Genomic DNA, 20209 nt, shown 5'->3' with positions numbered 1-20209 from the left:
AATATCACATAATTATAAAGGCCCAAACTATGGTCCAATTTTCCAAATTGGGCCTAACTCCTCTGTCTCCTTATATGGGCATTACCCTAAAGCCAATCAACATATTCTAGTCCATATGATCATTCTGGGATGGTCCATTAATAATCCAATTACCAAAGCTCAATGGAAAGGCCCAACACAAAGCCCAAGTGAAATTAGGGTTTCACATAAAATGACAATTAGGGTTAAGTGTTTCTCACTTAACCCATTAAGGACTTAATCCATTAAGCCCCTCACTTTACTAAATAAGTCATATGGTGTGATTAGGCTTAATACACGATTCCATTCCGATGGCCCAAATGTGAGTCCCGATAAGTCCAAGCCCATAATCCTAAAATTAGGGTTTCCATATGAAATGATGATTAGGGTTAAGTGTTTCTTACTTAACCCATTAAGGACTTAATCCATTAAGTCCATTATTGCCTTAAGTTAGTTTGCCAATGATTATTATTTAATATTTCAAGTTTATTAAATAATTCCCGTGTGTGTGTCCTGATCAATTTCCACAAGTTAGGGTTTTCCAAACCCTAATTAGGGTTTTCCAACCCAGTACTAGTTCATTAGTCCATTGGTTGGACTTTTAGGTCACATTGGGCCTTATTGGCCCATTAGGGTTCCATTGGGCCCACTAGGGTTTCTTTGGGCCCATTAGGGTTCCATTGGTCCCATTAGGGTTCCATTGGTCCTACATTATCCAAACATCCCCCAAATGAGGTCCAAACGCAATCAAAGCACACCGCCACCCGACATGGCGGCCGTTGGCGACAGGAGGTGGCAACCACCACCTCACGGTGGTGGTTTCAAGTTTTTCTATTATCATTCTGGTTACAAATTACAACAATATGCACACCCAAAAAATAACACACTCAAAAAGAATATACAGCCACCTCGTGGCGGCAAGCGGCGGTAGGGAGTGGCAGCCACCACCTCACGGTGGTGATGGTGGCCCTTCTTGTGACTCTGGCCAAGACCACTACACATACATGAATCACACATGACGCACACTCTCTGCTTGCGAGAAAACTCAGCCACCCACCTGGTGGCGCGTGATGCTGGCAGCAACAACCCTAATGGACACAATCAAAACTAACGGCGGCAGTGGACGGCCGCAATGACACCCAACAGCAACAGGTTTGACCTGTCCTTCATACGGCCACAACTCCAGTTTAGCCTCTCGTCCTACGGTCTTCGACATCCCACAGGGAGTTCTCCGCTGCCCACAGTATCCGGAAGCGGCCGCAGAGGACATAAGAAGGAGGATATGGTGGTTCCCCGCTTGATGGCAACGGAGCAGCAGCGGTGCGTTCTTAGATGGCGTTAGGCGGTGGCGGAATGGTCGTGGCTGACGGCGGGGTAACATAAGAAGCAAATGGCGGTACTAGGAGGTGGTCACGACAACAATTCACCGCAACAACATCAACCTAACGTCTGGTGACGATTGGATCTTCAACATCAACGACAGCGATGGTGGTTCTCGGCTTGATGTTGACGATGCTTTAATAATGAAGGGAGTGTCTTCAATGAACGGTGGTGGATGGAGGGAGGTAGGGGTGACGGTTGTATCATAAGCATCAGTTTAGGGTTAGGGTTGAACAAGGCATGGGTGACCGGTTATATACCCACGTTACATATTAAACCTTTTTCCATATTAGCACTTCCGGTCTCTCCTCACGAAATCGTTTCAGTTTATATCCCAAAATTTACCATATAAACCCTAACTTCTAAAATCTCTTTCAAATCCAATCCATAATTTTCCCAACAACCCTCAGTCTTCAAAATCCTTTCATAATAAGCCCAAAACTTACCAACACCCCTTGACTTATGAAAATCTTTTACAAATTAAATCCCTAAATTACACTTTAACCCACAGAGATTCAATTCTTGCCATTTGGTTTCCAAAAACCAACACCACACTAATTATTATTTAATTTCTGAGCTCTAATAATATAAAATAATAATAATAATTACTTCCTGGGGTTCCTGATTTATTATTTAATTACTCTCTTTAAAATGGGATGTTACAGCAGCGCAGATGGCTCGGCGTAGTCAAGGATTATGATTGTGAGATCCTTTCCCATCCGGGTAAAGAGAATGTGGTAGCGGATACCTTGAGCCACAAGTCGGTCGGGTCTTCAGTTGGGGAGATGTGTATGAGGATATCCGTTGATTCTCCGCTGTTGGGTTTGATCATAAAGGCTCAGGCAGAGGGAGTTCGGAAAGAGAACTAGAAACAGGAGAGGATCAGGGGTGAGATCGACAGGTTTGTCATGGATAGTCGAGGGTTATTGACATGGTGAGATCAACAGGTTTGTCAAGCGGTTCACATATCTCTGCATCTTTTGCAAGTGGGCCGTGATGGACACCGGTGAACATCAAGTTCATAACACTTACAAGTTGCGAGCCTGCTAGTGTTCCACTGGACTATCTAGAATAGTCCGTGACTGTCATCCCTACTCTGCTGAATGACGGAGGCCATCGTTTGGGAAAAGGTTTCACTCATTTTTCACTTGTCACCCTTGTTAGTCTCAAATTAATGTGTCGGTTAACCACACACGCTCCACTAACGACTTAGCAAGGTGCAAAGTGCAATTTCATGGAATAACACCATTTTCACATTTTTCCTAAAGTAACTAAGATTGAGAATTTAATAAAATTTTAGTTGCTTTATAATTAAAATTATACTTATAACGAGAATTAATGTCCTATCCTACTCGTTCGGCTAACGACCCTCCACCAGTCAAGGAAGCAGTGGGTGAGAGTGGACACCCATTACGCCACCATTTTATAGGCAGTAACCTTATACCCCCTTATAGATCAGCTTCGTGAATGAGGCCTACTAACGGTAAGACTGACTTGTCTTATACACACACACACACACACACATATATATATATATATATATATATATATAATTAAACTTTTAACTTTATAATAGTATAAGGGTTGAATTTTAAACTTTTAAAATTCTAAGGTTTGGAATTAAATGTTTCATTAATGAGACTTTACAAATTCCAAAACTCGAGGGCAAGTTTTGTAACTCTTCAAAACTTTTGGTTTCCATAACTTATGAAAACTTATGAGTTTTAATGTTCATGAATGAGACTCTTTACATAAATTGAGGACAAGTTACAAAACTCACTTCAAGAACAACTTAGATCAATTTTAAACAACATTATCATATAATTTCACTATTGATCTAATCTAACTCATAGCAAGGCAATTCATATCAAATAATACAAATAATATCTTATTATCTTAAAATTTGACAATTGTCCTTTAATTGGATGAGGATCATCATTACCAAATCAGAAAATACATTTTTTATGATACAAAACATTTTGTGGTAATGATCCTAAACCAATTCTGGCCAAAAATTCGAAATCCTGCAACTAGAAGCATCTACCCGACAAGTGCATGAACTGGACTCGTCGAGTTGCCCTTTTACTGAGTGGACTCGTCGAGTCAGCCTGTGGACTCGGCGAGTTCATTAGTCAGAGGCCAGAAAATCGATTTTTTCAGCTTTGAAAAATTACCAAGCATCGAATATAATAGAAAACAAACATGGATCTGATACCACTGTTGGGTTTTAAGCACTATAACACTCATATGGTGCACATGCAACCCTAGATGCTTTGGATCTATGTTTTCTCTAATTATACATGCATTTTCAATTTTTCCAAAGCATACATCCTAACTAGCATACAATAGAGGATATACAACATAAAACTCATAGTTTGATGAATACCTTTTATATAGTTTGAAGTTCTTGGCCTTTGAAAGCTTTAGCACCTCAATTATGAAGCCTCTAATGTGTCACAAACACCAAATGCAAGAGGAGGCATGAGAGAATAGGCTAGTTAGCTCAAAATCGATTATCACTCTCTCAGAATGATTGGAGAAACCGATTTTAGCTCTAGGGGATTGCTTTTATAGTGTTACCAATGCTAGGGTTTCATCCATGCAAACCCTAATGCACCATGACCCTTCATATTACTAGGATCCATGGGTTAAACCTCCATGGACTATCATATTGGTTTAGCCCATCCTAATTAGCCATGGATCTTTTTTTTTCCACACTATAAGAATCATTGATTTACATAATCATTCCCCATATATTTACTTAGTCTCTTTTGATCACTAAATTAATTCCAAGTTAATTCTTAATCAATACTAATTAAATAATATGATTTCACAATTAATATATTATACTTATAATATATTAATAAATCATAAATAACCTTATTCTCAAAAGTACATCCTATCAAATTGCACTGGTGAAGGCAACCCAAAAGGACCATGCTACTATCGGGTCAAGTACATCCCAATTATAGTTATGGGCTTAGACACCTAATATAACAACGACCCCCTCAACACGACACCTGTCGCTCTGGGAGGAAATGGGTACTATTTTGTCTTGACGCTGACCTTGGCGCTTGGGCGCCAAGGAACGGATGCAGGATTGCGACATACCCAATTTGACGGCCTGAAAGATCGATTTGTTCATGCTTGGTTTTTAAAATCAGAGTAATATTTTATAGAAAGCAGTTGCGGAATTTGTTCCCAAAACAAAATATGATAAGAATTTATCAAAGCATTTCTTTAAAGAAATGTATTTTCATTATATAACAAAATCTCGGGATATCATATTCAATACAGACCAAAAAGCATAAATAGAACAAAATAGGCCTTACAACAGTTATTCATAACTACTGGCCTATAATCCAAAATCTCTCGTTATGTCAGCCAACTTATGCTCTCGTGCCATAACCTGTAATACAAAGAAAACTGAGTGGGCCAGGCTTGGGAGCCTGGTGAGCATATAGGGTTTTCATCCCACAATGTTATATCATATATATATATATATATATATATATATATATATATATATATATATATATATATATATATATATTAGAACTCACAAACTTAGATAATTTCACCATATGAAAGCAACTCTTATCCCATCCCATCGATCCTCACAACGACACGATCTAAACTCTCGTATCTAAAACCTTCCTCTTTACCTGATCCCTACTCACGGATCTAAACTAATCCCTTCACCTGATCCATACTCCCGAATCTAAAACTAATCTCTTCACCTGATCCATACTCGCAGATCTAAAACTAATCTCCTGATCTAATCCATACTCCCGGATCTAAAATTGTGCCCAATACGTGTCAATGGGTTTTTAGAGTACACCGGTGAACATCAAGTTCACAACACTTACAAGTTGCGAGCCTGCTAGTGTTCCGCTGGACTGTCTAGAATAGTCCGTAGTTGTCATCCCTACTCTGCTGAATAACGGGGGCCATCGTTTGGGTAAAGGTTTCACTCATTTTTCACTTGGCACCCTCACCTCAGGATCTATATTCCCTTTTATCTCATTATCCAACTCATCTTTTATCACACACCAACTATCTCATCTACCTCTGTTCTACCCAACATATTTGTAGATATAAAATACATATATAGTTTAACTCATTTAAAAACTATATAAAACATCCATTCCATGCATCTCGAATAAACAACAATATATAAACACATAATGCGTTATTTTTATAGACATACTTCATATTTATGTGTTAGAAGAAAGTGACTACACATTCACTCATAACATAGATATAAAACATTCAATCAATACTTGTATTAAAATCGTGTTTATGAAAGGGACTATACACTCACCTGATAAGACGATGATCGGACAGCACCTTGTCTCCTAAAATAATATTCTTTGCTGAAACCGGGATGTTTTCTCCAAAACAGGGCTTCACGCGGGCAGAGTTTCGGCTCGAAAACTAATTTCTCAGGATCTTCGGGGCTTCGGTACTTGCTTCGGGTGTCGGGATTGATACCGGGGCTTCGGGGGTATAAATTGCCAAGAAATAGGAAGAATAAGGGTTAAGAAGTGAGAAATTAGCAACAAACCCCGGCTGCCTTCGCTTGCCTTTTATAGGGGCTGCACCCTCGCATTACGATGGGCGTACTTAAAGTTTACGCGGGGCATAATGCCTCGTCGACATGTACGCTGGCCGTACTGGGTGGATTGGATCGGACTTGTCAGCACTTCAGATATTATCCGGATATATAATAAAATTTATATATTTTAATTATTTAAAAACTTCAGAAATTCATACCTCCTAATACGAGCTCCGTTTTTGACGTTCTTTATAGCCACGCGTAGGTGAGATTATGATCTACAAATTTTATTTAGACTCCGTCGGCTAACTTTGACTTTATTTTTATTATATTATTTTTTACAGGCTGGGATAGGAAATGTTCGTTAAAAATTCATAACTCCTTCATCCGACGTCCGTTTCCGTCTGTCTTTTTACCGTTGCACTACTATTAACGAGATCTTTGATTCTCATTTAGATTATTTCGGCTAAAAATCACTCGATCTCAAATTTGAGTTTTAGGTTGTACACTACTAAGCTGAAACTTAAAAAAATCATAACTTATTCGTACAAAGTCAGATTTAGACGTTCATTTTATGCACGCTCTCGGTTTAACGAACTCTACAACTTTCGTTTAGATCGCTAAATCCAAATATCGCTCTATTGTAAATTCACTATTTACGTCGCGCTGTGTCGTGCCGGTTTTGTCGCGAAACTTCGACAGGTCATAACTTCTTCGTTATAACTCGGATTTCAGCGTTCTTTTATATGTACGAAATCTTTGTGACATATACTACAACTTAGTTAAGAGTAATCATTCTAAATAATCTTCCATCAAAAAGTCATTTTTGATGCTTATCGTCTCTAAATTGACTAGCCCTAATCTACGGGCATTACAATTATCTTCCCCTTAGGATGATTACGTCCCGGAATCATCAACGAAATAGGGCTTGGATAATAATTCCTTACGTTAGCTCTTCATCCTAAGTACTAATCGTAACTTCTATGTCTCCTCGAAAGAGTATCTAACTCTAGGGCTTCTTGACTGCAAACGATGCTCAATCTTGCATCTGCCTTTCGTACTATGTTGGACTTTTAATCATAACCCTAAAGTTACAAAATAATTCCTTATTGAGGACTCCTCCTTCTTCATAGGATAAATACTTTCCTTTATCTATTGTAACAGACTGATGGGTCGTGCTTTAATGACCTCTCATCACATGATGCAACGCTAAGACTCAGGTCGCTTAGAGTTAAATTTCAGAAGGGAATACACCTTCCTTCATATTCTAATGTGATATAATCGCATTTTAGCATGTAGCATTTCTAGCTACTAACTTCTTTAACAACGAGCGTGATACCAATGATCACATTGATTTCAATCTTCTGACTTAAGTCAGATGCTACCTCGAACTTGGTTCTCTGAACCTTGTAACATACCCATCGTAGTCGGACTCAATTTGATATGACCTCTAGGGTCGAATAACAACCATCTTACTAGTCATTACCGAAACAAGGGTAATGACACACTTGACCAAAACGGAATCAATTACTAGCTTTTTGGTAACCTTGTGACTTTCCCCGATCCAAGTATGAGTCTTGTGCTTCCGGTAGTATATACATCTACTACCTTTCATACCTATTCATACTCATCCCAAGTATTGTCCCGCAGTCGACCAAGTCACCATACAAGAAATCATACAATCATTCAATACACTAGATAACAAAACTAGGGCTTATATTATTTGCTTGAAACTATTACACAAAAGTTCAAGTTCACCTTATACTATGCTTCTAATAGGCTACACCATAGGTTACTATTCATACTGCTACTTCATAACTTGATCTTTGGATAGAAAATCCTCATCCTTGATTCCTTGCGTTGTCATCTGCTTCATCAAGGATCATTTGAAATGCTCTTGCCTTTAGCTTTGGCAGCATATTTGGCTTTGTAATCTCTTCCCTTCTTGGGCAGTTTTGCTTGAAGTGTCCTTCTTCACCACACTTAAAGCATGCTTCTCTCTTGTTTATGCATTCGATGGCATAATTACCAGTCTTCCTGCATTTGAAGCAGGTCATTTCTTTAGAGCATCTCCCAATGTGCTTCCTCTTGCACTTATCACACCATTGTGCTTCTTCTTCGAACCAGACTTTGAAAATTTTCTCTTCTCATCGGACCTTGAGGATCCTTCAAACTTTATTTTCTCACCAACTTCAACCTTGCTGGCGGTTCTTCCCTTAATCATATCTTTAACAGACTTGGCAGCCCAGATAGCTGCCTCTAGAGTAAGTGCCTGACGCACTGGCATCGTATACTCCCATAGGAGTCCCTATCGTATCGGTCAACTTTAGTCAACTCGTCCGGGACGATGCGCAAAGCGAACTCCATCTTGTCTAGGAAGACATTAGTGTATTCATCAACTGACATGCTGCCTTTTGTCAGTGTCAGAAACTTGTCCTCCAGCTCTAGCAGATTTTGGGCTAAGCAGAACTTGCGCTTGAATTGCACCAAGAACTCTGCCCAAGTCAGTTACAATGGCTTATTAGGGCTTAGGGTCTTCCCCAGAGTGTTCCACCAATGAACAATGCCGCCTCTGAACTGACGTACTGCGAACGTGGTCTACAACTTGCCTCTACAACCACACGTCATGAAGGCTAGCTCAATTTCTGAGATCCAATCCATCACTCTGATCGGATCCTCTTTTCCAGTGAAGGTCGATGGTTTGAAAGTCAAAAAGTCTTTGTACTTGCATCCAAGTCCATCAATTCCTCCCTCTTGTTTGTTTTGTTCGACCAACGGTGGGTTGGCTTGACCAACAATCCCACTGAAGTTACCTCCTTCCGAATGCCCTTCATTCAACTCGGGCTGTTCAATCGGCATTGAAAGTTCTTCATGATTCTGCCAAAGCAGACGTCTAGTTTCATGAATTTGATGATCCAACATCGTCTGAATCATCAATTGTACACCAGCCATTGTTATTAGCTCAGGTGCTGCCACTACAACAGGTACTCACTCAATCACAGGTGGTTGATTCTTGTCTTTGTTCACGTTTCCCACTCCACTTCTAGTTCTTACCATTTTTGATCTACACACCGAATATGGTGAATTCAGATCCTCAATCACGATAGATAATTAAATCATCCTTATCACTCCGAAATGTCTACATGCTAGTTCCAATACCGTAGTCGTATGCTTAGAATCCTAAACACACAAGGTTTCCAGATCTGGTCGACAACAAACCATAGATCCGAACAAACAATTTCATATATGGAAAACATATAGCATTTAGCACATAAAAGCATTTTAGGCATCTTTCCTAAAATATACTAGTGCTCGTGTCTAAAATATGGTAGACACTTATCTCACGATCATCACTTAGCATTCTAAGTTTAAGTCTAGAAATCCTACAAATTCCTAGTTCGCTTAAACTAATGATCTGATACCAAATGTGACATCCCCAATTTCACGGCCAGAAAAGAACAATTTGTTCATGCATTGTTTTTAAAACCAGAGTAATCTTTTACAGAAAGCAGTTGCGGAATTTGTTCCCAAAACAAAATATGATAAGAATTTATCAAAGCATTTCTTAATAGAAATGTATTTTCATTATATAACAAAATCTCAAGATGTCATGTTCAATACAGACCAAAAGCATAAACAGAACAAAATAGACATTACAATAGTTATTCATAACTACTGGCCTATAATCCAAAATCTCTCGTTATGTTAGCCAACTTATTCTCTCGTGCCATTCTGTAATTATAAAGAAAACTGAGTGTGTCAGGCTTGGTTGCCTGGTGAGCATATAGGATTTTCATCCCACAATGTTATATCATATATATATATATATATATATATATATATATATATATATATATATATATATATATATATATATTAGAACTCACAAACTTAGATACTTTCACCATATGAAAGCAACTCTTATCCTATCCCATCGATCCTCACAACGACACGATCTAAACTCTCGTATCTAAAACCTTCCTCTTTACCTGATCCCTACTCACGGATCTAAAACTAATCCCTTCACCTGATCCATACTCCCGGATCTAAAACTAATCTCCTGATCTAATCCATACTCCCGGATCTAAAACTGTGCCCAACACGTGTCAATGGGTTTTTAGAGTACACCGGTGAACATCAAGTTCACAACACTTACAAGTTGCGAGCCTGCTAGTGTTCCATTGGACTGTCTAGAACAGTCTGTATTTGTCATCCCTACTCTTGTGAATGACGGGGGCCATCGTTTGAGTAAAGGTTTCACTCAATTTTCACCTGTCACCCTCACCTTAAGATATATATCCCCTTTTATCTCATTATCCAACTCATCTTTTATCACACACCAACTATCTCATCTACCCCTGTTCTACCCAACATATTTGTGGATATAAAATACATATATAGTTTAACTCATTTAAAAACTATATAAAACATCCATTCCACTCATCTCGAATAAACAACAATATATAGACACATAACACATTATTTTTATAGCAATACTTCATATTTATGTGTTAGAAGAAAGTGACTACACATTTACTCATAACATAGATATAATACATTCAATCAATACTTGTATTAAAATCGTGTTTATTAAAGGGACTATACACTCACCTGATAAGACGATGATCAGACAACACCTCGTCTCTTAAAATAATACTCTTCGCTGAAACCGGGATATTTTCTCCAAAACCGGGCTTCACGCGGGCAAAGTTTCGCCTCGAAAACTATATTTCTCGGGATCTTCGGGGCTTCGGTACTTGCTTCGGGTGTCGGGATTGATACCGGGGCTTCGGGAGTATAAATTGCCAAGAAATAGGAAGAATACGGTGTTGGAATAGTGTCTAAGACCGTAACTATATTTGGTATATGCTTGACCCGGTTGTGCATGGTCCTTTCGGGTTGCCTTCACCAAAGCAACTTGACAAGGTAATTTAAGGAGAAAAAGAGAGTATTATGATTTATTAATATATTATAAGAATAATATATTATAAGAATAATTTAAGGAGAAATCATATTTATTTAATTAGTATTAGTCATAAATTAATTAGGAATTAATTTAGTGGCTGAAAGAGATTAATTAAATAAAGGGGTATAAACTGTCAAATGTATGATAGTTGGGTTTTTGGGCTAAGGAAGCATTATGGATTAAAAGAGGAACGAACTTATGATGGGGATCCATCATATTTTCGTCCAAGGCCTTATTCCAGAAGACTCCTTGGGCTGCTTGACGGTTAAGTTGTCCATTAGGATTTAGACTGAAACCCTAGTAGCCTGTAAGTATAAATAAGACCCCTAGGCTATAGGAATCGGCTACACATGCTTCTAAGAGAACCCTAGGGCCGATTTCCAGCAACTCTCAACCTCTCTCATATTGCCCTCCTGCTTGTGGGGTTTGTGAACCATTAGAGGAGTTACAATTGTGACTCTAAGCTCAAGATCAAGAAGATTACAAGGATTTCAAGCTACTTGGAAGAGGTAAACACTTAGATCTGTTTTCATCATGATAATTTCGAATTATATATGTTAGATCTAGTTTTGCAAGTCTTGGAATCAAAGCATGTATAATAGAGAAACCTAGATCCAAGCTTTAGGGTTTGTATGAGCACATAGGATTGTTTCTTATACCTAAAACCCATCATAAGGGTGAAAAAGTGAGAAATTAGCAACAAACTCTAGCTGCCCTCGCTTGGCTTTTATAGGGGCTGCACTCTCGCATTATGCTGGGTGTACTCAAAGTTTACGCAAGGCGTAACACCTCATTAGAGGAGTTACGCATTATGTGGGGTTTGTGAACCATTAGAGGAGTTACAATTGTGACTCTAAGCTCAAGATCAAGAAGATTACAAGGATTTCAAGCTACTTGGAAGAGGTAAACACTTAGATCTGTTTTCATCATGATAATTTCGAATTATATATGTTAGATCTAGTTTTGCAAGTCTTGGAATCAAAGCATGTATAATAGAGAAACCTAGATCCAAGCTTTAGGGTTTGTATGAGCACATAGGATTGTTTCTTATACCTAAAACCCATCATAAGGGTGAAAAAGTGAGAAATTAGCAACAAACTCTAGCTGCCCTCGCTTGGCTTTTATAGGGGCTGCACTCTAGCATTATGCTGGGCGTACTCAAAGTTTACGCAAGGCGTAACACCTCATCGACATGTACGCTGGGCGTACTCCAAGTATGCTGGGCGTAGTGGGTGGATTGGATCGGACTCGTCAGCACTTTGGATATTATCCGAATATATAATAAAATTTATATACTTTAATTATTTAAAAAAATTAGAAATTAATATCTCCCTCATACGAGCTCCGTTTTTTACGTTCTTTATATCCACGCGTAGGTGAGACTATGCTCTACAACTTTTATTTAGACTCCGTCGGCTAATTTTGAATTTATTTTTTTATATTATTTTTAACAGGCCGGGATATGAAATCTTCGTTAAAAATTCATAACTCCTTCATCCGACGTCCGTTTCCGTCTGTCTTTTTACTGTTGCACTACTATTAACAAGATCTTTGATTATCATTTAGATTATTTCGGCTAAAAATCACTCGATATCATATTTGAGTTTTGGGTTGTACACTACTAAGCTGAAACTTAGAAAAATCATAACTTCTTCGTACAAAGTCAGATTTGGACGTTCATTTTATGCACGCTCTCGGTTTAACGAACTCTACAACTTTCGTTTAGATTGCTAAACCCAAATATCGCTCTATTCTAAATTCACTATTTATGTCGCGCTGTGTCGTGCCGGGTCTGTCGTGAAACTTCGACAGGTCATAACTTCTTCGTTATAACTCGGATTTCGGCGTTCTTTATATGTACAAAATCTTTGTAACATATACTACAACTTAGTTAAAATTAATCATTCTAAATAATCTTCCATCAAAAAGTCATTTTTGATGCTTATCGTCTCTAAATTGACTAGCCCTGATCTACGGGCGTTACAAGGATCGCGAAGGCGAGGGCGAGGACGCGGCGTTAGGCATACGTCGTCCTTTGACCAAACCGTCTATCAGCCTAACAATTCCATTATGTTTGATGTATTCCTAGTAGGATATGTTATCAGTCTCGATGAGAGTTTCTTCAATATTTATGATGGGTTAATACAAAACATGGTTATATAGATAAATTTATATAAAACAATATGATGGTATAAGTTAAAATGAGCGGGTTTCATAAATAATATGTGGAAAAGCACTCATATTATGGAGGTATGTGATAGATAACGTAACTCAAGCCATCCACTATCCTTAAACATAAAGGTATTTACATTAGTGCAAAAGAGAATACCAATGGTATACTAAGACTTTAATAACTGATAAGGAGAGAATAGCAGACATTAATATGGAAACTATCATCTATTTAATAATAAGTTAGAACTTTGCTATATTGTTGATATGACGATAACTTGACACCAAAAAATTATGTTAGAAAGCTTCCATCTTAAAGATGCTCTAAGATGATAACACTACTAGAAAATAGGGTATTACCGACAGAATATTAGTGACGGAAAAATCCGTCGGTAATAGAGACGGAAGACCAACGGATTTCCGACAGATTTAGAAAAATCAAAGTATGACATTCTAGAGACGGTTCGTGATGGATTAGCAACAAAATACATTATCGTCAGTAATCTGGTAAAATTATCAATAGTTTACTGACATAAATCAACAAATTTATTTACCGTCGGTAATCCGTTGGTAAAATTAAGATTTTCTTTTTTCTTTTTTAAATATTAGGGGTAACATGGTAAATATGCAAATGATTTAGGTTCAGTTAATCAATCATAGTCTTGTTGGGGATGCACCAAAAAATAGCTCCCTTTCTCTCTATGTGAAACGACGGCCAACAACAGCATCGCCAGGCCGCCGCTACTCCGATGCTCTTGTTGTAGCCGTCAATCTGGAAGATGTTGGACTTGAAGGAGTCGCTACTCCGTTGTTAATCCCAACGAAGGATAACCATTACTTGAATCCCACAAATTCACTCTCAGGGTAAATCAAATAAAATGAATCAACAAATCGTCATTTTTCACTTCATTAAGATAGAAATCGTCAATAACGATGTATGTCTTGAGTTTTATCATGCATTTGATCTGTTCTATAGAGAATTCTGATGTTGCAGAGTTTTGAACTTTGATTAATTACAGGCAGAGATGTCGATTTTCGTTTCTAGGTTTTGCGATTTCATGTTTCTTTGTTCAATTTTCATGAATTTTTAATGAAGTTAAGTACGATCTGATTGAAATTTTTGAAACTCATGTGACTTTGGTGTACGGGAACTCCTATCACTACGCCGATAATGTATAGTCGGACAATTTGTGTTTCTGGCTACTGAGGCAGAGAATTACATGGCATGCTTTTTGGCCATTGATCAACATCATGCCATTAAAAATCTTATTGAGATCAAGTGACTTTGTATTCAAAGTGTCGGGATTTCTGGAGTGCACGCAAGTTGCTTGATGAAAGTACTGAACAAGATTTAGTTGCTTGGTTTGCTTTAATATCAGGGTATACCAAGAATGGTCTCAGTCAAGAAGCTCTTTTGGCTTTTACAGAGATGCACACATTAAGTATTAGGTGTAATGAGTTCACATTCCCTGGTATCCTTAAAGTTTGCTCCATGAAGAAGGATATCCTTAGAGGGAAACAAATACATGGAATTGTGGTGGTGACTGGTTTGAAAATGATGTTTATGTTGCAAATATTACGCCCCATTGGTGTGTTCTCAAATGATTTTACTCTTCTGTTAAAGCTATGAAGATTTGAACAACCACCTCTTGAGCATATGATTGGGTATATAACTCTAGTAGGGTCTTAATTAACTACAAAAAGAATTACAAGGATAAAAAAAACACATAATGGAAATAATTATATATTTAGTTCTTTTGACTTAATGTAATTAATGAGAACAAGAGTTAATATGCCTATTTCTTTTTGACTTAATACATACAATAAATCTTAATGGGTGGATTAAAAGGGGAGCCTTTATATATTTTGAACCTCACTTGCTAGTCAAACTTGTTCAAATTGTTTTTGTCATTTTAACATAATATAATGTTTTTACTAATTTACCTCTATGTGTCATTTAAATATTTTAATTGATTTTTTTTCTTTAGGTCGAGGTCTCTTCTGTGGATTTGCCAGATCAGCTATCCGAGATAAAGCACACAAAGTGTTTTAGGTAATCAATATATCCGAAGTCCATAAATACCCTTTAGTAATGACAAGAGAGTGAAAGTTAGTGGTAATTTAAGTTTGAAATCATTGTTTCAGGGAGGCAATGTTGGCCATTTGCATAAGCTACTGAGTGTGGAATCAAGTTTACATGTTTTGTTACTTTATTTATCACCATTTTTTTTACAATCTACATTGGTACTTTTGTGGAGCAGAATTAATTTATTTTAATTTAATACTCTTTGGAGCAAAGTTTATGTGCTTGTTTCAATTTTGTTGGGTTCTTTATGTTGGAGATCATCTATATGGTGATATTTTACGCTAAAAAAAGCCCAAGGCATTACTCTCTATGCAAGAAATGACAATGTACTTTCATTGATTTGTTTATTATAGCATCCTACTTTTTAAACCATAGTTTTATTAATGAATTAGAAACTGGACATACATTCCTATATTTTGGTAGAGTTTTTAACAATGATGTAATAGAAGGAAATGTAAGTACGTTGCTATTTCTTGTATTTCGCCTAATTTTTATTTCAAGGGCTTGTAATATAATTACATGGATCAGGTTGGAGGACAATGCTTGTTGTTCCTGAAATTGAAAAAAAGGAAGTTAAATTTCTTTGGTGTATAGAAGACACTGATTAGGTAATTTTGAAAGATAATTTTATTAAGTCTATTTTTATTTTCAAATCAGTAACATATATCAGCATCTTATATTGCTCATAAATGAACAAGATCAAATTGAAAATCTCCATCATTTAAAATGGTCCCTCCGTTAAGAATTACCTCTCTCTCTCTCTCTCTCTCTCTCTCTCTCTCACACACACACACACACACTAAGTTACATGTGATTGAAGGTGTACTTGGTAGCAAGTGTGAGTGTATGAAATCTCATAAAATGGAAAAGATGTCATCAAAGCTTTAGCAGTGATGGGAGAAAGAAGGTGGCTACATCATTATAGGGATACCTTATGGGTTTTGTTATTTTGCATAAATATGTAAATTATTTTTATACTGACGATATGTATTTGAAATTTATGGTTTTAATGTATCGAATGTTGAAACTTTTTACTTTTATATTTATTGATTTTAAAATATGGATTTGATGTATATTTTAAGATATTTTTGTTTTGAATATATAAAAAAATGGATTTTTCATGGAATTTACTTCTTTTTTTTTTTTTTTTTTTAATAATGCTAGGATCCGTCGGTAATTTGTTACAAGAAAATCCGTCGGTAATCCGTCGCAGGATATTATGTCGGTAATCCTTTACTGAATCATTCCATTGGTATTCCGTTGCAAATACAAATCCGTCGGTAATGCGTTATTGATTGCAGACAGAAAAATCCGTCGCTAAAAAAATTGTCGTAGCCGTCGGAAATCTGTTACAAACAATTAGCGACAAAAATATACCGACGGTTGATCTGTTATAATTCTGTCGGTAAAGAGTATAGCGACGGATTACCGATGGTTTTGGCTATTGGTAATGCTCTTTTTTTTTTGTTTTTTTTGTAGTAGCGATATATGAGCTACTAGTAGTTTACATCATGACTTTATGTTGATCTAAAAGTTACTTTTAGGCGTGTGCGGTAATCACCATAATAGAATCTCATTCGATAGGGAGCAACAATATATATGTTATTGGGAACAACGAGGTTACCATTTTAGCAATTCGGTAGACGTAATTAGTAATAACACAATTTTAGATTGTAATTCACAAAGATTGGATAAATAAGTAAATAATTACATGGTGAAAAAAAAACATATATTTCGGATTATTGTTCTTTAATTAATTATTAGGGTATCTACGATATCTTAAACTAAATAATGGTTAATGGATCGCAATAGTCGCATACTAACTTTTTCTTTTCTTCTTAAAATGCATTGCTACAGAAGTTCAATTCAAAAAATATGTTTTGAAAATGAAAAATAAAATTGTTTTTTCTTATTAAACAACTCAATAATCATTTAACTCCATATCCATAAACTTGACAAATTAAGGTAGACTTAACATTAATGCAAGATTTCACAGTAGCCAGTAGGAATGTCACGAAAAAGTTAGAAGTTGCATGATAATAAAAAAAAAATTCAAAAAAGTTTTCCACTACATCCAGAAAAAAAAATCAGAGGTTGCCGCCACTATGGACCTACCCTAAAACTGCCTTATACTAAACTTTTCACATGACTGATAAATTCATGAATCATGAAGTGTCGATTACATTTAGTTTCTCTCCATTTTTTACTTAAACGACAGCGGGTGGTATATCAAGTTTGTTATGCTTTTTTTTTTTCCACATCATCTCCACACTAGCTTTGCAATACCTATTTTCTTTTTTGTAATTTAAAGTGAAGGGTTTGCCATTCCATTTTTTTTTTATTTAAACAACTTCCTTTAAAGAAAAACTTGAAATTTTGTTAATTTATAATAAAAATACATAACATTAATTTAAAACCTAAGAAACGTAATATTTAAAATAAAAACTACTAACTAATTGCACGTTATTTTTCACACTCCTCGACAACATTCTAAACTCTATAAATTTGAAATGTCTCTGTTTTCTACCTGAAAACTTTGAAAAACTTGGTTTAAAATGATTGTATTATTTTCACCATCATTTTCATAACTTTGTCAATCATATTTGAAGTTATTAACGAGATTGTTAAACTCCAATAACACTTTGTTTGTGTTCCGTAATTTTTGTAGATTTGATCTTTAACTAGTCACCTGGATTTATTTCGTTCATGAAATGTTTGGTAATTAAAGCCTTCCGTTTCTTCGTGTGCGCCAAACCACATTAGCCTTGCCGAGTGGCATGGCAAGACCACGTACACCCCATGGCCTAGTGTATGCGATTAGTTCGAAGGGTTTAATAATTGTGTTTATGGGATAGATCAAACAATCTCTTGCAATCAAAACAATGACAGCGACAGGTGATTGATATCCATACACGTGTACGGTTGACAGCCACTCTGTTCATCCCTTTTCGTCTATATATGGAGCTCAATGATCAAACAACCAGAAGCACCAAGCTTTAGCAAACTCGATAGAAACAAAATCTTCAATCTCTTCCAAATTATCAACTTCAAAACCTTCCGATCATGTCTTGCTGCAATGGAAAGTGCGGATGTGGCTCAAGCTGCTCTTGCGGAAGCAGTTGCAAGGGGTGAGTTACGTTTTCTTCATATTTCACGATATATCGATCTAGAGAAGAAAAAATATATCATCTCTAGGATCAATTATTGCTTCGTGTTTTAAGTAAATCTCTTATTAGACTGAATTTATTTAAACTTTTGAGAAAAAAATTTAGCCGAAACTGAACTTTAATTTGTTTGCAGATGTGGGATGTATCCTGACATCGAGACCTCCACCAACGCCACCGTGATCGTCGACGGTGTTGCACCAAAGAAGATGTAAGTATAGTACAGTACACCTCCAACTTCAATATGTAATATTAGGATATCAGTTAATTTCTTCATTCTTATAAAAATCACAACGATAAGATTGTGTTAGTTTAAGCTGATTGAGGTCCGAATCATGTGAAGGTATGATGATGGAAGTGAGGGAAGCTTTGTAGCTGAAGGTGCACAAGGATGCAAGTGTGGAGGAAACTGCAAGTGTGATCCTTGCAACTGTTAAGTCTTATCGATCCAAATAAACATCCATCTTTCAGTTGTGTTCTTTATATGTCTCCATGCTTCTCATAGTTTCGTAGTGAAAAATAAAAGAATCCCCAGTCATCTATGGTTTGGGGGTTATATTTGCCTACCCATGGTCACTGTAAATGATGCTTGTGTATAAGCAGCTATATGAGTATTATGGAGATAATGAAAGATTTGATGTGTATCCTTTGAGGAGTGAATGACTTTTTATGAAAGAAAAGTTGGCATCATGATCGTGGTCTAAAGCTTTTGTTTATTGGATATTAATATCAAGATAAAGAAATAGATGATAGGTTTTTGTTGTTTTTTTTTTCAAATTGATTTAAGGTAATTTTATTTTATTGAAATAATAAGAGTATATAGGGGCTTGATAAAAAATTGAAACCGAATATAAACAAACTCAACCAAATGTGTTTGGTTATTTGGTCTTCGGTCAATTCTTATTTGATTAACCAAATAAGAATATCTTATTCAATTTGAGTTTGGTTAAATTTTTATTATTTTAGTTAAATCGAAAACAATAAAAAAACTATTTAATTAATATATATTTATATTAGGAATTAGGGATTGACATCTGCGAGTACCTGCTTTAATTGTTAGGAACCGGACTTGGAACCATCAGTTCTTGAAACTTTGGAACCGAAACCGAAACCGCCAATTCCGGTACCGGATACTCGGTTTCTAATTAAGTTTTATAAAATTATATCATTAAAAATTCTAAGAATAACCATCTATTGTCAATAAAAAAGTATCTGTGATTGTTTATTAATAAGCATTATATATTCATAAATTGAATGTAGGGAAGTTTAGGGTTTGTGGTGGAGATCTGGATACCAACTTGGATCGTGATATCACTTTCCGAACTGATATTTCTACCGTATGTCTGGGTTACAAGAAATTTAGCATATGATAATCCAAGTGGACACTTATGATTCTAGGCACATAAATCGTAAGCCAATATGTTAGAGGATTCTGTGAAAGCATGATGAAAACGAGAGCTTCAGATTGTATCTCTCTTCTGAAAAGAAGATTCGATTATATAATAAACGATATTAGGGTTTCATTAGGGTTGGGCCGCAATGGGTTCCTTTGAAAACAAGTCAGGGTAATCCGGATTTGCCCCTTGGACCCCGCAAGGGGCGCTGCCCCTTTGGAAACCTCGGACCTAGGGGCGCTGCCCCCGGACCCCCGACTAGTCGTCGAACCGGCTACTAATTTGATCTTATACAGTGTGCACTCCGCACCAATCCGTACACATATTAGAAAACAAATTAAAAATCCCTTTAGCTCACATGCTAATTCCAGTTACATAAAATGACATGGTGACACTAAAATCACCAACAAAGAACATATTGATATATAAGTTTCGTATTCTTCTCGCATTCACATTTTCATGTTTAATTTTGGC

At 36.5% G+C, this 20209-nt stretch overlaps 1 protein-coding gene and 1 long non-coding RNA gene across 2 annotated transcripts; both read left to right on the top strand.

Annotated features, from left to right (window-relative positions):
• The first annotated feature begins 13786 nt into the window (after nucleotides 1-13786).
• On the top strand, nucleotides 13787-15314 carry LOC145070421 (uncharacterized). Its single transcript, XR_013689942.1, has 3 exons — nucleotides 13787-13955; nucleotides 15080-15144; nucleotides 15237-15314. It is a non-coding gene; the product is annotated as an uncharacterized LOC145070421 (long non-coding RNA).
• A 2832-nt stretch (nucleotides 15315-18146) lies between these two features.
• LOC145066157 (metallothionein-like protein type 2) lies at nucleotides 18147-19031 on the top strand. The gene is made up of 3 exons (XM_079013358.1): nucleotides 18147-18305; nucleotides 18478-18552; nucleotides 18685-19031. The coding sequence occupies exons 1-3, from the start codon at nucleotides 18241-18243 to the stop codon at nucleotides 18776-18778; spliced, it is 234 nt and encodes a 77-aa protein (XP_078869484.1). The 5' UTR covers nucleotides 18147-18240; the 3' UTR covers nucleotides 18779-19031.
• The last annotated feature ends 1178 nt before the right edge of the window (nucleotides 19032-20209 follow it).

Source organism: Lactuca serriola, chromosome 8, assembly GCF_051521515.1.
Source record: "Lactuca serriola cultivar US96UC23 chromosome 8, Lser_US96UC23_V15, whole genome shotgun sequence".
Classification (NCBI taxonomy): domain Eukaryota; kingdom Viridiplantae; phylum Streptophyta; class Magnoliopsida; order Asterales; family Asteraceae; genus Lactuca; species Lactuca serriola.
This window is presented reverse-complemented; position numbering and strand designations above follow the sequence as displayed.

Excerpts from the sequence above, each read along its gene's own strand:
- LOC145066157 (XM_079013358.1), top strand. The coding sequence starts at position 18,241 with ATGTCTTGCTGCAATGGAAAGTGCGGATGTGGCTCAAGCTGCTCTTGC. Across the intron at positions 18,306-18,477 it reads TGCGGAAGCAGTTGCAAGGG|ATGTGGGATGTATCCTGACA; the intron begins GTGAGTTACGTT and ends ATTTGTTTGCAG. Across the intron at positions 18,553-18,684 it reads GGTGTTGCACCAAAGAAGAT|GTATGATGATGGAAGTGAGG; the intron begins GTAAGTATAGTA and ends AATCATGTGAAG.